Source organism: Eupeodes corollae, chromosome 1 (assembly GCF_945859685.1).
Source record: "Eupeodes corollae chromosome 1, idEupCoro1.1, whole genome shotgun sequence".
Lineage (NCBI taxonomy): Eukaryota > Metazoa > Arthropoda > Insecta > Diptera > Syrphidae > Eupeodes > Eupeodes corollae.
Genome location: NC_079147.1, coordinates 172,192,394 through 172,210,399, shown reverse-complemented (window position 1 = coordinate 172,210,399; position 18,006 = coordinate 172,192,394). Strand labels below are relative to the sequence as shown.

Below are 18,006 nucleotides of genomic sequence, written 5' to 3'. Positions count from 1 at the left end.
TGCGGTTTTCAGTAAAATACAGAGCATCGACCCACCTTTCAATTGATGCATAAATCTCAAAAATGATTTTTTTCAGTTTTTCGAGAAAATCGTGGGCTAACCCTTGCCGAAAAAGTAGTATTTTCAAAACTATATCCCACCCAATCAAAATGCACATCAAAAGAAAGGTATTTAAATGCTCTACCCACAACTGCAAACCAAAATGTTATACGATCTCTCTTTTCCGAAAAATTAGTCAAAAAGTAAAATTACAGAATTTCGACCCAGCTCATCACAAATTATCTTTCGGTTGCTCTATTTCCTCAACCAAGCCTCCAAACATGATGCGGTTTTCACTAAAATACAGAGCATCGACCCACCTTTTAATTGATGCATAAATCACAAAAATGAGTTTTTTTCAGTTTTTCGAGAAAATCGTGGGCTAACCCTTGCCGAAAAAAGTAGTATTTTCAAAACTATTTCCCACCCAATCGAAATGCACATCAAAAGAAAGGTATTTAAATGCTCTACCCACAACTGCAAACCAAAATGTTATACGATCGCTCGTTTCCGAAAAATTAGTCAAAAAGTAAAATTACAGAATTTCGACCCAGCTCATCACAAATTATCTTTCGGTTGCTCTATTTCCTCAACCAAGCCTCCAAACATGATGCGGTTTTCACTAAAATACAGAGCATCGACCCACCTTTCAATTGATGCATAAATCTCAAAAATGATTTTTTTTTTTCAGTTTTTCGAGAAAATCGTGGGCTAACCCTTGCCGAAAAAAGTAGTATTTTCAAAACTATTTCCCACCTAATCAAAATGCACATCAAAAGAAAGGTATTTAAATGCTCTACCCACAACTGCAAACCAAAATGTTATACGATCGCTCGTTTCCGAAAAATTAGTCAAAAAGTAAAATTACAGAATTTCGACCCAGCTCATCACAAATTATCTTTCGGTTGCTCTATTTCCTCAACCAAGCCTCCAAACATGATGCGGTTTTCACTAAAATACAGAGCATCGACCCACCTTTCAATTGATGCATAAATCACAAAAATGATTTTTTTTCAGTTTTTCGAGAAAATCGTGGGCTAACCCTTGCCGAAAAAAGTAGTATATTCAAAATTATTTCCCACCCAATCAAAATGCACATCAAAAGAAAGGTATTTAAATGCTCTTCCAACAACTGCAAACCAAAATGTTATACGATCTCTCTTTTCCGAAAAATTAGTCAAAAAGTAAAATTACAGAATTTCGACCCAGCTCATCACAAATTATCTTTCGGTTGCTCTATTTCCTCAACCAAGCCTCCAAACATGATGCGGTTTTCACTAAAATACAGAGCATCGACCCACCTTTTAATTGATGCATAAATCTCAAAAATGATTTTTTTTCAGTTTTTCGAGAAAATCGTGGGCTAACCCTTGCCGAAAAAAGTAGTATTTTCAAAACTATTTCCCACCCAATCAAAATGCACATCAAAAGAAAGGTATTTAAATGCTCTACCCACAACTGCAAACCAAAATGTTATCCGATCGCTCGTTTCCGAAAAATTAGTCAAAAAGTAAAATTACAGAATTTCGACCCAGCTCATCACAAATTATCTTTCGGTTGCTCTATTTCCTCAACCAAGGCTCCAAACATGATGCGGTTTTCACTAAAATACAGAGCATCGACCCACCTTTCAATTGATGCATAAATCACAAAAATGATTTTTTTTCAGTTTTTCGAGAAAATCGTGGGCTAACCCTTGCCGAAAAAAGTAGTATTTTCAAAACTATTTCCCACCCAATCAAAATGCACATCAAAAGAAAGGTATTTAAATGCTCTACCCACAACTGCAAACCAAAATGTTATACGATCGCTCGTTTCCGAAAAATTAGTCAAAAAGTAAAATTACAGAATTTCGACCCAGCTCATCACAAATTATCTTTCGGTTGCTCTATTTCCTCAAACAAGCCTCCAAACATGATGCGGTTTTCACTAAAATACAGAGCATCGACCCACCTTTCAATTGATGCATAAATCACAAAAATGATTTTTTTTTCAGTTTTTCGAGAAAATCGTGGGCTAACTCTTGCCGAAAAAAGTAGTATTTTCAAAACTATTTCCCACCCAATCAAAATGCACATCAAAAGAAAGGTATTTAAATGCTCTACCAACAACTGCAAACCAAAATGTTATACGATCTCTCTTTTCCGAAAAATTAATCAAAAAGTAAAATTACAGAATTTCGACCCAGCTCATCACAAATTATCTTTCGGTTGCTCTATTTCCTCAACCAAGCCTCCAAACATGATGCGGTTTTCACTAAAATACAGAGCATCGACCCACCTTTCAATTGATGCATAAATCACAAAAATGATTTTTTTTCAGTTTTCGAGAAAATCGTGGGCTTACCCTTGCCGAAAAAAGTAGTATTTTCAAAATTATTTCCCACCCAATCAAAATGCACATCAAAAGAAAGGTATTTAAATGCTCTACCAACAACTGCAAACCAAAATGTTATACGATCTCTCTTTTCCGAAAAATTAATCAAAAAGTAAAATTACAGAATTTCGACCCAGCTCATCACAAATTATCTTTCGGTTGCTCTATTTCCTCAACCAAGCCTCCAAACATGATGCGGTTTTCACTAAAATACAGAGTATCGACCCACCTTTCAATTGATGCATAAATCTCAAAAATGATTTTTTTTTCAGTTTTTCGAGAAAATCGTGGGCTAACCCTTGCCGAAAAAAGTAGTATTTTCAAAACTATTTCCCACCCAATCAAAATGCACATCAAAAGAAAGGTATTTAAATGCTCTACCCACAACTGCAAACCAAAATGTTATACGATCGCTAGTTTCCGAAAAATTAGTCAAAAAGTAAAATTACAGAATTTCGACCCAGCTCATCACAAATTATCTTTCGGTTGCTCTATTTCCTCAACCAAGCCTCCAAACATGATGCGGTTGTCACTAAAATACAGAGCATCGACCCACCTTTCAATTGATGCATAAATCACAAAAATGATTTTTTTTCAGTTTTTCGAGAAAATCGTGGGCTAACCCTTGCCGAAAAAAGTAGTATTTTCAAAACTATTTCCCACCCAATCAAAATGCACATCAAAAGAAAGGTATTTAAATGCTCTACCCACAACTGCAAACCAAAATGTTATACGATCGCTCGTTTCCGAAAAATTAGTCAAAAAGTAAAATTACAGAATTTCGACCCAGCTCATCACAAATTATCTTTCGGTTGCTCTATTTCCTCAACCAAGCCTCCAAACATGATGCGGTTTTCACTAAAATACAGAGCATCGAACCACCTTTCAATTGATGCATAAATCACAAAAATGATTTTTTTTTCAGTTTTTCGAGAAAATCGTGGGCTAACCCTTGCCGAAAAAGTAGTATTTTCAAAACTATTTCCCACCCAATCAAAATGCACATCAAAAGAAAGGTATTTAAATGCTCTACCCACAACTGCAAACCAAAATGTTATACGATCGCTCGTTTCCGAAAAATTAGTCAAAAAGTAAAATTACAGAACTTCGACCCAGCTCATCACAAATTATCTTTCGGTTGCTCTATTTCCTCAACCAAGCCTCACAACATGATGCGGTTTTCACTAAAATACAGAGCATCGACCCACCTTTCAATTGATGCATAAATCTCAAAAATGATTTTTTTTCAGTTTTTCGAGAAAATCGTGGGCTAACCCTTGCCGAAAAAAGTAGTATTTTCAAAACTATTTCCCACCCAATCAAAATGCACATCAAAAGAAAGGTATTTAAATGCTCTACCCACAACTGCAAACCAAAATGTTATACGATCGCTCGTTTCCGAAAAATTAGTCAAAAAGTAAAATTACAGAATTTCGACCCAGCTCATCACAAATTATCTTTCGGTTGCTCTATTTCCTCAACCAAGCCTCCAAACATGATGCGGTTGTCACTAAAATACAGAGCATCGACCCACCTTTCAATTGATGCATAAATCTCAAAAATGATTTTTTTTCAGTTTTTCGAGAAAATCGTGGGCTAACCCATTGCCGAAAAAGTAGTATTTTCAAAACTATTTCCCACCCAATCAAAATGCACATCAAAAGAAAGGTATTTAAATGCTCTACCCACAACTGCAAACCAAAATGTTATACGATCTCTCTTTTCCGAAAAATTAGTCAAAAAGTAAAATTACAGAATTTCGACCCAGCTCATCACAAATTATCTTTCGGTTGCTCTATTTCCTCAACCAAGCCTCCAAACATGATGCGGTTTTCACTAAAATACAGAGCATCGACCCACCTTTCAATTGATGCATAAATCACAAAAATGATTTTTTTTTCAGTTTTTCGAGAAAATCGTGGGCTAACCCTTGCCGAAAAAAGTAGTATTTTCAAAACTATTTCCCACCCAATCAAAATGCACATCAAAAGAAAGGTATTTAAGTGCTCTACCCACAACTGCAAACCAAAATGTTATACGATCGCTCGTTTCCGAAAAATTAATCAAAAAGTAAAATTACAGAATTTCGACCCAGCTCATCACAAATTATCTTTCGGTTGCTCTATTTCCTCAACCAAGCCTCCAAACATGATGCGGTTTTCACTAAAATACAGAGCATCGAACCACCTTTCAATTGATGCATAAATCACAAAAATGATTTTTTTTCAGTTTTTCGAGAAAATCGTGGGCTAACCCTTGCCGAAAAAGTAGTATTTTCAAAACTATTTCCCACCCAATCAAAATGCACATCAAAAGAAAGGTATTTAAATGCTCTACCCACAACTGCAAACCAAAATGTTATACGATCTCTCTTTTCCGAAAAATTAGTCAAAAAGTAAAATTACAGAATTTCGACCCAGCTCATCACAAATTATCTTTCGGTTGCTCTATTTCCTCAACCAAGCCTCCAAACATGATGCGGTTTTCACTAAAATACAGAGCATCGAACCACCTTTCAATTGATGCATAAATCACAAAAATGATTTTTTTTCAGTTTTTCGAGAAAATCGTGGGCTAACCCTTGCCGAAAAAGTAGTATTTTCAAAACTATTTCCCACCCAATCAAAATGCACATCAAAAGAAAGGTATTTAAATGCTCTACCCACAACTGCAAACCAAAATGTTATACGATCGCTCGTTTCCGAAAAATTAGTCAAAAAGTAAAATTACAGAACTTCGACCCAGCTCATCACAAATTATCTTTCGGTTGCTCTATTTCCTCAACCAAGCCTCACAACATGATGCGGTTTTCACTAAAATACAGAGCATCGACCCACCTTTCAATTGATGCATAAATCTCAAAAATGATTTTTTTTCAGTTTTTCGAGAAAATCGTGGGCTAACCCTTGCCGAAAAAAGTAGTATTTTCAAAACTATTTCCCACCCAATCAAAATGCACATCAAAAGAAAGGTATTTAAATGCTCTACCCACAACTGCAAACCAAAATGTTATACGATCGCTCGTTTCCGAAAAATTAGTCAAAAAGTAAAATTACAGAATTTCGACCCAGCTCATCACAAATTATCTTTCGGTTGCTCTATTTCCTCAACCAAGCCTCCAAACATGATGCGGTTGTCACTAAAATACAGAGCATCGACCCACCTTTCAATTGATGCATAAATCTCAAAAATGATTTTTTTTCAGTTTTTCGAGAAAATCGTGGGCTAACCCATTGCCGAAAAAGTAGTATTTTCAAAACTATTTCCCACCCAATCAAAATGCACATCAAAAGAAAGGTATTTAAATGCTCTACCCACAACTGCAAACCAAAATGTTATACGATCTCTCTTTTCCGAAAAATTAGTCAAAAAGTAAAATTACAGAATTTCGACCCAGCTCATCACAAATTATCTTTCGGTTGCTCTATTTCCTCAACCAAGCCTCCAAACATGATGCGGTTTTCACTAAAATACAGAGCATCGACCCACCTTTCAATTGATGCATAAATCACAAAAATGATTTTTTTTTCAGTTTTTCGAGAAAATCGTGGGCTAACCCTTGCCGAAAAAAGTAGTATTTTCAAAACTATTTCCCACCCAATCAAAATGCACATCAAAAGAAAGGTATTTAAGTGCTCTACCCACAACTGCAAACCAAAATGTTATACGATCGCTCGTTTCCGAAAAATTAATCAAAAAGTAAAATTACAGAATTTCGACCCAGCTCATCACAAATTATCTTTCGGTTGCTCTATTTCCTCAACCAAGCCTCCAAACATGATGCGGTTTTCACTAAAATACAGAGCATCGAACCACCTTTCAATTGATGCATAAATCACAAAAATGATTTTTTTTCAGTTTTTCGAGAAAATCGTGGGCTAACCCTTGCCGAAAAAGTAGTATTTTCAAAACTATTTCCCACCCAATCAAAATGCACATCAAAAGAAAGGTATTTAAATGCTCTACCCACAACTGCAAACCAAAATGTTATACGATCTCTCTTTTCCGAAAAATTAGTCAAAAAGTAAAATTACAGAATTTCGACCCAGCTCATCACAAATTATCTTTCGGTTGCTCTATTTCCTCAACCAAGCCTCCAAACATGATGCGGTTTTCACTAAAATACAGAGCATCGACCCACCTTTCAATTGATGCATAAATCTCAAAAATGATTTTTTTTCAGTTTTTCGAGAAAATCGTGGGCTAACCCTTGCCGAAAAAAGTAGTATTTTCAAAACTATTTCCCACCCAATCAAAATGCACATCAAAAGAAAGGTATTTAAATGCTCTACCCACAACTGCAAACCAAAATGTTATACGATCGCTCGTTTCCGAAAAATTAGTCAAAAAGTAAAATTACAGAATTTCGACCCAGCTCATCACAAATTATCTTTCGGTTGCTCTATTTCCTCAACCAAGCCTCCAAACATGATGCGGTTTTCACTAAAATACAGATCATCGACCCACCTTTCAATTGATGCATAAATCACAAAAATGATTTTTTTTTCAGTTTTTCGAGAAAATCGTGGGCTAACCCTTGCCGAAAAAAGTAGTATTTTCAAAACTATTTCCCACCCAATCAAAATGCACACCAAAAGAAAGGTATTTAAATGCTCTACCCACAACTGCAAACCAAAATGTTATACAATCGCTCGTTTCCGAAAAATTAGTCAAAAAGTAAAATTACAGAATTTCGACCCAGCTCATCACAAATTATCTTTCGGTTGCTCTATTTCCTCAACCAAGCCTCCAAACATGATGCGGTTTTCACTAAAATACAGAGCATCGAACCACCTTTCAATTGATGCATAAATCACAAAAATGATTTTTTTTCAGTTTTTCGAGAAAATCGTGGGCTAACCCTTGCCGAAAAGGTAGTATTTTCAAAACTATTTCCCACCCAATCAAAATGCACATCAAAAGAAAGGTATTTAAATGCTCTACCCACAACTGCAAACCAAAATGTTATACGATCTCTCTTTTCCGAAAAATTAGTCAAAAAGTAAAATTACAGAATTTCGACCCAGCTCATCACAAATTATCTTTCGGTTGCTCTATTTCCTCAACCAAGCCTCCAAACATGATGCGGTTTTCACTAAAATACAGAGCATCGACCCACCTTTCAATTGATGCATAAATCTCAAAAATGATTTTTTTTCAGTTTTTCGAGAAAATCGTGGGCTAACCCTTGCCGAAAAAAGTAGTATTTTCAAAACTATTTCCCACCCAATCAAAATGCACATCAAAAGAAAGGTATTTAAATGCTCTACCCACAACTGCAAACCAAAATGTTATACGATCGCTCGTTTCCGAAAAATTAGTCAAAAAGTAAAATTACAGAATTTCGACCCAGCTCATCACAAATTATCTTTCGGTTGCTCTATTTCCTCAACCAAGCCTCCAAACATGATGCGGTTGTCACTAAAATACAGAGCATCGACCCACCTTTCAATTGATGCATAAATCTCAAAAATGATTTTTTTTCATTTTTTCGAGAAAATCGTGGGCTAACCCTTGCCGAAAAAAGTAGTATTTTCAAAACTATTTCCCACCCAATCAAAATGCACATCAAAAGAAAGGTATTTAAATGCTCTACCCACAACTGCAAACCAAAATGTTATACGATCGCTCGTTTCCGAAAAATTAGTCAAAAAGTAAAATTACAGAATTTCGACCCAGCTCATCACAAATTATCTTTCGGTTGCTCTATTTCCTCAACCAAGCCTCCAAACATGATGCGGTTTTCACTAAAATACAGAGCATCGACCCACCTTTCAATTGATGCATAAATCTCAAAAATGATTTTTTTTCAGTTTTTCGAGAAAATCGTGGGCTAACCCTTGCCGAAAAAAGTAGTATTTTCAAAACTATTTCCCACCCAATCAAAATGCACATCAAAAGAAAGGTATTTAAATGCTCTACCCACAACTGCAAACCAAAATGTTATACGATCGCTCGTTTCCGAAAAATTAGTCAAAAAGTAAAATTACAGAATTTCGACCCAGCTCATCACAAATTATCTTTCGGTTGCTCTATTTCCTCAACCAAGCCTCCAAACATGATGCGGTTTTCACTAAAATACAGAGCATCGACCCACCTTTCAATTGATGCATAAATCACAAAAATGATTTTTTTTTCAGTTTTTCGAGAAAATCGTGGGCTAACCCTTGCCGAAAAAAGTAGTATTTTCAAAACTATTTCCCACCCAATCAAAATGCACATCAAAAGAAAGGTATTTAAATGCTCTACCCACAACTGCAAACCAAAATGTTATACAATCGCTCGTTTCCGAAAAATTAGTCAAAAAGTAAAATTACAGAATTTCGACCGAGCTCATCACAAATTATCTTTCGGTTGCTCTATTTCCTCAACCAAGCCTCCAAACATGATGCGGTTTTCACTAAAATACAGAGCATCGAACCACCTTTCAATTGATGCATAAATCACAAAAATGATTTTTTTTCAGTTTTTCGAGAAAATCGTGGGCTAACCCTTGCCGAAAAAGTAGTATTTTCAAAACTATTTCCCACCCAATCAAAATGCACATCAAAAGAAAGGTATTTAAATGCTCTACCCACAACTGCAAACAAAAATGTTATACGATCTCTCTTTTCCGAAAAATTAGTCAAAAAGTAAAATTACAGAATTTCGACCCAGCTCATCACAAATTATCTTTCGGTTGCTCTATTTCCTCAACCAAGCCTCCAAACATGATGCGGTTTTCACTAAAATACAGAGCATCGAACCACCTTTCAATTGATGCATAAATCACAAAAATGATTTTTTTTCAGTTTTTCGAGAAAATCGTGGGCTAACCCTTGCCGAAAAAAGTAGTATTTTCAAAACTATTTCCCACCCAATCAAAATGCACATCAAAAGAAAGGTATTTAAATGCTCTACCCACAACTGCAAACCAAAATGTTATACAATCGCTCGTTTCCGAAAAATTAGTCAAAAAGTAAAATTACAGAATTTCGACCCAGCTCATCACAAATTATCTTTCGGTTGCTCTATTTCCTCAACCAAGCCTCCAAACGTGATGCGGTTGTCACTAAAATACAGAGCATCGACCCACCTTTCAATTGATGCATAAATCTCAAAAATGATTTTTTTTCAGTTTTTCGAGAAAATCGTGGGCTAACCCATTGCCGAAAAAGTAGTATTTTCAAAACTATTTCCCACCCAATCAAAATGCACATCAAAAGAAAGGTATTTAAATGCTCTACCCACAACTGCAAACCAAAATGTTATACGATCTCTCTTTTCCGAAAAATTAGTCAAAAAGTAAAATTACAGAATTTCGACCCAGCTCATCACAAATTATCTTTCGGTTGCTCTATTTCCTCAACCAAGCCTCCAAACATGATGCGGTTTTCACTAAAATACAGAGCATCGACCCACCTTTCAATTGATGCATAAATCACAAAAATGATTTTTTTTCAGTTTTTCGAGAAAATCGTGGGCTAACCCTTGCCGAAAAAAATAGTATTTTCAAAATTATTTCCCAACCAATCAAAATACACATCAAAAGAAAGGTATTTAAATGCTCTACCCACAACTGCAAACCAAAATGTTATACGATCGCTCGTTTCCGAAAAATTAGTCAAAAAGTAAAATTACAGAATTTCGACCCAGCTCATCACAAATTATCTTTCGGTTGCTCTATTTCCTCAACCAAGCCTCCAAACATGATGCGGTTTTCACTAAGATACAGAAAAAAATAGTATTTTCAAAATTATTTCCCAACCAATCAAAATACACATCAAAAGAAAGGTATTTAAATGCTCTACCCACAACTGCAAACCAAAATGTTATACGATCGCTCGTTTCCGAAAAATTAGTCAAAAAGTAAAATTACAGAATTTCGACCCAGCTCATCACAAATTATCTTTCGGTTGCTCTATTTCCTCAACCAAGCCTCCAAACATGATGCGGTTTTCACTAAAATAAAGAGCATCGACCCACCTTTCAATTGATGCATAAATCACAAAAATGATTTTTTTTCAGTTTTTCGAGAAAATCGTGGGCTAACCCTTGCCGAAAAAAGTAGTATTTTCAAAACTATTTCCCACCCAATCAAAATGCACATCAAAAGAAAGGTATTTAAATGCTCTACCCACAACTGCAAACCAAAATGTTATACGATCGCTCGTTTCCGAAAAATTAGTCAAAAAGTAAAATTACAGAATTTCGACCCAGCTCATCACAAATTATCTTTCGGTTGCTCTATTTCCTCAACCAAGCCTCCAAACATGATGCGGTTTTCACTAAGATACAGAGCATCGACCCACCTTTCAATTGATGCATAAATCACAAAAATGATTTTTTTTTCAGTTTTTCGAGAAAATCGTGGGCTAACCCTTGCCGAAAAAAGTAGTATTTTCAAAACTATTTCCCACCCAATCAAAATGCACATCAAAAGAAAGGTATTTAAATGCTCTACCCACAACTGCAAACCAAAATGTTATACGATCGCTCGTTTCCGAAAAATTAGTCAAAAAGTAAAATTACAGAATTTCGACCCAGCTCATCACAAATTATGTTTCGGTTGCTCTATTTCCTCAACCAAGCCTCCAAACATGATGCGGTTTTCACTAAAATACAGATCATCGACCCACCTTTCAATTGATGCATAAATCACAAAAATGATTTTTTTTCAGTTTTTCGAGAAAATCGTGGGCTAACCCTTGCCGAAAAAAGTAGTATTTTCAAAACTATTTCCCACCCAATCAAAATGCACATGTAAAGAAAGGTATTTAAATGCTCTACCCACAACTGCAAACCAAAATGTTATACGATCGCTCGTTTCCGAAAAATTAGTCAAAAAGTAAAATTACAGAATTTCGACCCAGCTCATCACAAATTATCTTTCGGTTGCTCTATTTCCTCAACCAAGCCTCCAAACATGATGCGGTTTTCACTAAAATACAGAGCATCGACCCACCTTTCAATTGATGCATGAATCAGAAAAATGATTTTTTTCAGTTTTTCGAGAAAATCGTGGGCTAACCCATTGCCGAAAAAGTAGTATTTTCAAAACTATTTCCCACCCAATCAAAATGCACATCAAAAGAAAGGTATTTAAATGCTCTACCCACAACTGCAAACCAAAATGTTATACGATCTCTCTTTTCCGAAAAATTAGTCAAAAAGTAAAATTACAGAATTTCGACCCAGCTCATCACAAATTATCTTTCGGTTGCTCTATTTCCACAACCAAGCCTCCAAACATGATGCGGTTTTCACTAAAATGCAGAGCATCGACCCACCTTTCAATTGATGCATAAATCACAAAAATGATTTTTTTTCAGTTTTTCGAGAAAATCGTGGGCTAACCCTTGCCGAAAAAAGTAGTATTTTCAAAATTATTTCCCAACCAATCAAAATAAACATCAAAAGAAAGGTATTTAAATGCTCCACCCACAACTGCAAACCAAAATGTTATACGATCTCTCTTTTCCGAAAAATTAGTCAAAAAGTAAAATTACAGAATTTCTACCCAGCTCATCACAAATTATCTTTCGGTTGCTCTATTTCCTCAACCAAGCCTCCAAACATGATGCGGTTTTCACTAAAATACAGAGCATCGACCCACCTTTCAATTGATGCATAAATCACAAAAATGATTTTTTTTCAGTTTTTCGAGAAAATCGTGGGCTAACCCATTGCCGAAAAAGTAGCATTTTCAAATCTATTTCCCACCCAATCAAAATGCACATCAAAAGAAAGGTATTTAAATGCTCTACCCACAACTGCAAACCAAAATGTTATACGATCGCTCGTTTCCGAAAAATTAGTCAAAAAGTAAAATTACAGAATTTCGACCCAGCTCATCACAAATTATCTTTCGGTTGCTCTATTTCCTCAACCAAGCCTCCAAACATGATGCGGTTTTCACTAAAATACAGAGCATCGACCCACCTTTCAATTGATGCATAAATCACAAAAATGATTTTTTTTCAGTTTTTCGAGAAAATCGTGGGCTAACCCTTGCCGAAAAAAGTAGTATTTTCAAAACTATTTCCCACCCAATCAAAATACACATCAAAAGAAAGGTATTTAAATGCTCTACCCACAACTGCAAACCAAAATGTTATACGATCGCTCGTTTCCAAAAAATTAGTCAAAAAGTAAAATTACAGAATTTCGACCCAGCTCATCACAAATTATCTTTCGGTTGCTCTATTTCCTCAACCAAGCCTCCAAACATGATGCGGTTTTCACTAAAATACAGAGCATCGACCCACCTTTCAATTGATGCATAAATCTCAAAAATGATTTTTTTTCAGTTTTTTGAGAAAATCGTGGGCTAACCCATTGCCGAAAAAGTAGTATTTTCAAAACTATTTCCCACCCAATCAAAATGAGTAGGAGAGGGGGCACTGTAGTCTGGGAATTTTTTGTGGTTATGAGCGCGTGGCAAAGAGGTCGGCAGCCTTTGTAGGTAGTGTTTGAGTCGTGGTGGTTGTGTATGTCTTATCAGTATTGATGTTTTGCGGTTAGGAGCGCGTGCCAGTGTGAGTTATAGAAATGTGTTATGGTGTTATCACAATATGTTTTTTATGATTCATTGTAATTTGTGGTTTGTATTTTGTTTAATGGGTTTATATGCCTACATACATATATAGTCTTCCATTCTTTTTTTTTCTAGTAAGAATACTTAAAGAATGTAAAAAAAAGAAACAAAATCTAATGTCCCATGAAAACATATTTTTTCGAACGCGCAGCTGTTCTATATTTTGTCATAAATAGAAACTGTGGTTTCATAGAAATATGTATGGGAATTTCACAGATTAAAGAAAATAATTATAATACAAAAAGACAAACATTGAACATGTGTCTTTATTTTGTTTTTATCAGAAATACTTTGGGTTAGAATACTTTAAAGAATGTAAAAAGAAAAAACAATTATCCATGGGAATTATATTGTTTTTTTTTTTGTGGGAAGCTCATTCGTTCTATATTTTGTTCTAAGTGATTTCATAAAATATTGACTTTATCTGTTTTTATCAGAATTATTGAGGTTTGAAATAATTAAAAGAATTTCAAATGTAGCAATCAAATATCCATTTGACTTAAAAAAAAAAATGGTAAAGTAACATTTTATCAAAAAAAAAAAAACACATATAGACATTAAGCTCAATGTCTATACTTTTTTCGTAAGTATAAAATCAGGGCATATTCAACTATTGAATTCAGTCACTCTTGACAAAGTAGAGAATAGCAAGTGGTTAATCTTAAAAAAAAATTAAAAAAATTAAAAACAAAATGTCTTCAATTTTGAACAAAATAAAAGCGAACTCCAGGATGGTTAGCAAGCAATTGGTCAGCATGAAGAAGCTGACATTAAAAAAAAAATATGCGATTGTGGGTGCCAAGAAGTGCACCACGCGCTACGGACAGCAGCTGTGTCTGGAACTCAATGAGTGTTACGTCTTCTTACCAAAAAGGTGTGCAGTCCTTCGGTGAGGAAGAAATACGGGAGCTGCCTAAACTTTGTTTGGAGGTCGTAGCTCCTCACGAAGCAACATTTGAGATAGACTTTCATGAAAAAGAAAGTAGCACCAGCGATGACAGCAATATCAACAACAACAACAGTATCAATGAAAGCAATAGCAGCAGCAGTAACAACAACAACTATAATAACAACACCAACAATCATAAAAAAGACGAGGAGGAGGTAATGAATAACTTTGTGCAGTCACAGAAGAGTTTATTTTACAACTCTTTGTATTAAAAAAAAAAAAAAGGTTTTTTGTTAAAAATAAAAAAAAAAATTAAATACAAATTTTTAAAAGTTTTTTTTTCTATACCTGCTTGTTTGTTTGTTTGGAAGGATTGAGAAAGAAAGACAATATTTTGTTATTACTCGCTTCTATTTCAAGCAATTAAGGTTTTTTTGTTAACTTTCACTCTTTTCTTTTTCACCCATTTGTATATAGCGATTTGAAATAATAGACGAAATGGTGACGAGGATTAAAAGGTTTGGTTTGAACGGAAGAAAAATCCAGTTCAAAATAAAACCTGTTCCTGAAAATAAGGAGCCTACTTCCTGGATAAGGGAAGGTTTGAACGGCATGTTCAAACATGCTTTAAAAGATCTGGATCCCCTTGATAAAGTGGGAATAACTTTTAGCGGAAAGAGTTTTTCCACCGAACGGGGTGGATCAACTTTAAAGACTGTTCCGCCATTAAATTTAGCGACATTTGGGAGATGGTCAGTAGAATCATCCAAAGTAATTCTACAGGTCTGAGCACTGATGATTTTAATCTAAGCATAACATCTGTGAAGCTCCCTTCAGGTTCTGGAAGAAAAAGATCTATCATCCATAACACCTTTGAAAAGGAATGCTCCAAAAGAAAGGGTATTGTATCTGTACACAATACGGATAACTTGTGCTTGCCTCGAGTGCTAGTCGTGGGCAAAGTATATGCCAATAAAGAAAGTGTGTTAAACAAAAACGCAATAAGAAGAGATATTGGGAAAATTCAGACAAAGAATGCCTTAAAACTAATTAATGAGGCACACATAAATATACCCCCTGAAGGGTGTGGCATTCCAGAATTAAAAATATTCCAACAACATTTAAAGGAATACAAAATAACGGTGTATAACCACGGAACAAAAGGGCGTGATATCATATTTTAAGGTGATAATGATGAGAAAAAAAAAATCAATTTAATCTACCATAATAATCACTTCAATTTAATAACGTCCTTAACTGCTGCATTCTGTTGCAGTTATTATTGCGAAGATTGCCATGTACCCTACAATATGAAGAGCAAACATAGGTGTCATAAAACATGTCCACAATGTCAAAACACACCTCCGTGCCCGAAAATTGCAAAAGAAATTAATTGTGTAGATTGTAATCGAAATTTTAGAGGGAAAAACTGTTTCGACAAACACAAGGCAGGCAACTCAAAAGGAAACAATATTTGTGAACAAGTCAAAAGATGCATACTATGTTTAAAAACATATAGTGGCAATCGAACTCATATCTGTGGCGAATACTACTGTAAATTATGTAGGAAGCGTGGAAGCAGATCATTTGTGCTATATACTTCCCGATAGTAGATTACCTAGATGTAAAGACACTCTTTACATTTTTTATGATTTAGAGAGTCGTCAAGAGAGAGTTATCGGTGAAAAAATCATATCTATTGCAGATGATACTTATAATACTCAGGTGAAAATACATGAACCTAACTTGTGCGTTTTTAGACAAAAGTGTTATGAATGTTTTGATATCCCGCATTTGGCCTTTTATAATAAGTGTGGGCATTCATTGAACGTTGTTCAGGAATCTGAAGAAGAAGAAGAAGGAAACATTATCCCAAAATTCTTAAAACATATTCTGAATGTTCGACAAAAATTTAAAAACGTCATTGTATTAGCACATAACGGACAATCTTATGACCATCAATTTATATTAAATTATATACTGAATGAAACAAATTTAAGTCCGGAATTAATCATGCGAGGCAGTAAAATAATATTAATGATAATAGGAAATATTAAGTTTATAGATTCCTTAAATTATTTCCCGATGGCTCTCTCTAAGCTGCCGAAAACCTTCCAGCTATCGTCGGAATTGAAAAAAGGATATTTTCCTCATTTGTTCAATACAAGAGGAAATAGAAACTATGTCGGGAAGTTACCAGCCTTAGAATTCTACAGTCCGAATACTATGAAAGCAGAAGAACTTGAAGTATTTCTAAAATGGTACGGAGAACATAAAAACGACATTTTTGAACTCCAACGTGAACTTTTGGAGTATTGCATCAGCGATGTCAATATCCTGACTGAGGCTTGTCTAAAGTTCAGACGTTTTTTTCTCATTGAAAGTAATATTGAGCCATTCTTAGAAGCTACGACTATAGCTTCTTCATGCAATCTGGTGTACCGAAGAAATTTTCTACAGTCGAACACTATTGGGTTAATACCCAAAAATGGATACAGGTAAATTGTTATTTAAATGAATACAATATCTAAAATAAATGTTAAAACAAATGTGTTTTTTCTCAATATCAGGTGCGTCGATAATCAGTCAACGGAAGCAATTAAGTGGTTGATTTTGGAAGAGCAAAGTCGAAAAATCAACATAAAACATGCTGCTAAAGGACGTGAAGCCATAATTAACGGAGTTAAAGTCGATGGTTTCTGCGAAGAAAATAAACAAGTTTTTGAGTTTCATGGTTGCTACTATCACGGTCATCCTGCTTGTCTTAAACATAAACGAGACGAACCTCTATCTGATAAAGAACAACACGATACGTTGAATTACAGATACGAGAGAACGTTGGCCAAAACAGCACGTTTGAGATCGTTTAATTATGAAGTGATCGAAAAGTGGAGTTGTGAATTTGAGACCCAACTTAGTTTTCTAAAAGATGAAGAGTTAAATTTCATAAACAATCACCCACTTGTACAGAATGCCCCGTTAAATCCACGAGATGGTTTCTTTGGAGGAATAACTGGGAATACATTTAATTACTACAAGTGTAAGGAAGGTGAGCAAATAAAATACATTGATGTATGTTCACTATACCCCTGGGTATGTAAAAATGGGAAGTTTCTAGTTGGACATCCAAAAGTTCATACAAGTAATGATGATATTTGCTCTAATATGCAACTTGATGGTATCAATGGACTCATTAAATGTAAAATTCTACCACCAGAAAACTTATTTCACCCTGTCTTACCCCAAAAACAGAACAATAAACTAATGTTTTCATTGTGTAGAACCTGCAGCAGTGAAAAAACTAAGGAAAGAGTTTGTACCCATTCTGATGATCAGAGGGCCTTGTTAGGAACATGGGTGATTGACGAAGTAGTAAAAGCTATTGAAATGGGTTATAAGCTACTAACTATAATGGAAATTTGGGAATACGATGTAATCCAATATAACCCTACTGCAGGTACTGAAGGATTATTTACCTCGATGATGAATAAATACCTTAAAATAAAGCAAGAAGCTTCAGGTTGGCCAAATATATGTTTATCTGAAAAGGATAAAAACAAATATATTACGGATTTTCTCGAGAAGGAAAAAATCAAGTTAGAATACTCCGAAATAACAGATAATCCTGGCAAGAGATCACTTGCCAAGCTGATTTTAAATTCTTTTTGGGGTAAATTTGGACAAAGAGAAAATCAACAAAAAACCTGTATTATTAATAATCCTTCAGATTCGTTTAATTTGCTTACTCATCCATCTATAGAAGTTTCAAAAATTCTACCAATTAATTAAAACAATATTGTGATAAGCTTCGAAATGAAAGAAGAAGCAGTTGAAACTCTATCAACTGTTAATGTTTCTATTGCCGCATATACCACAACTCAAGCTCGCCTGAAATTATATAGCTACTTAGAAAAACTTCAGGAAAGAGTTTTGTACTACGACACAGATTCCGTTATTTATGTTTGTCGTCAAGGAGAATTCGATCCACCTACTGGAGACTTTATCGGTGATATGACAAACGAACTGGATTGCTATGGTCAAGGAAGTTACATTACCGAATTTGTAAGTGGTGGACCAAAAAATTATTCTTACAAAGTATACAGCACAAAGGATAAAAAAGAACACA

At 34.9% G+C, this 18,006-nt stretch overlaps 1 protein-coding gene across 1 annotated transcript; it reads left to right on the top strand.

Moving 5' to 3' along the window:
• Nucleotides 1-16,106: 16,106 nt before the first annotated feature.
• LOC129947050 (uncharacterized) lies at nt 16,107-17,669 on the top strand. The gene is made up of 2 exons (XM_056057490.1): nt 16,107-16,378; nt 16,451-17,669. Exons 1-2 carry the CDS (start codon nt 16,107-16,109, stop codon nt 17,667-17,669), a joined length of 1,491 nt encoding a protein of 496 aa, XP_055913465.1.
• Nucleotides 17,670-18,006: the final 337 nt, after the last annotated feature.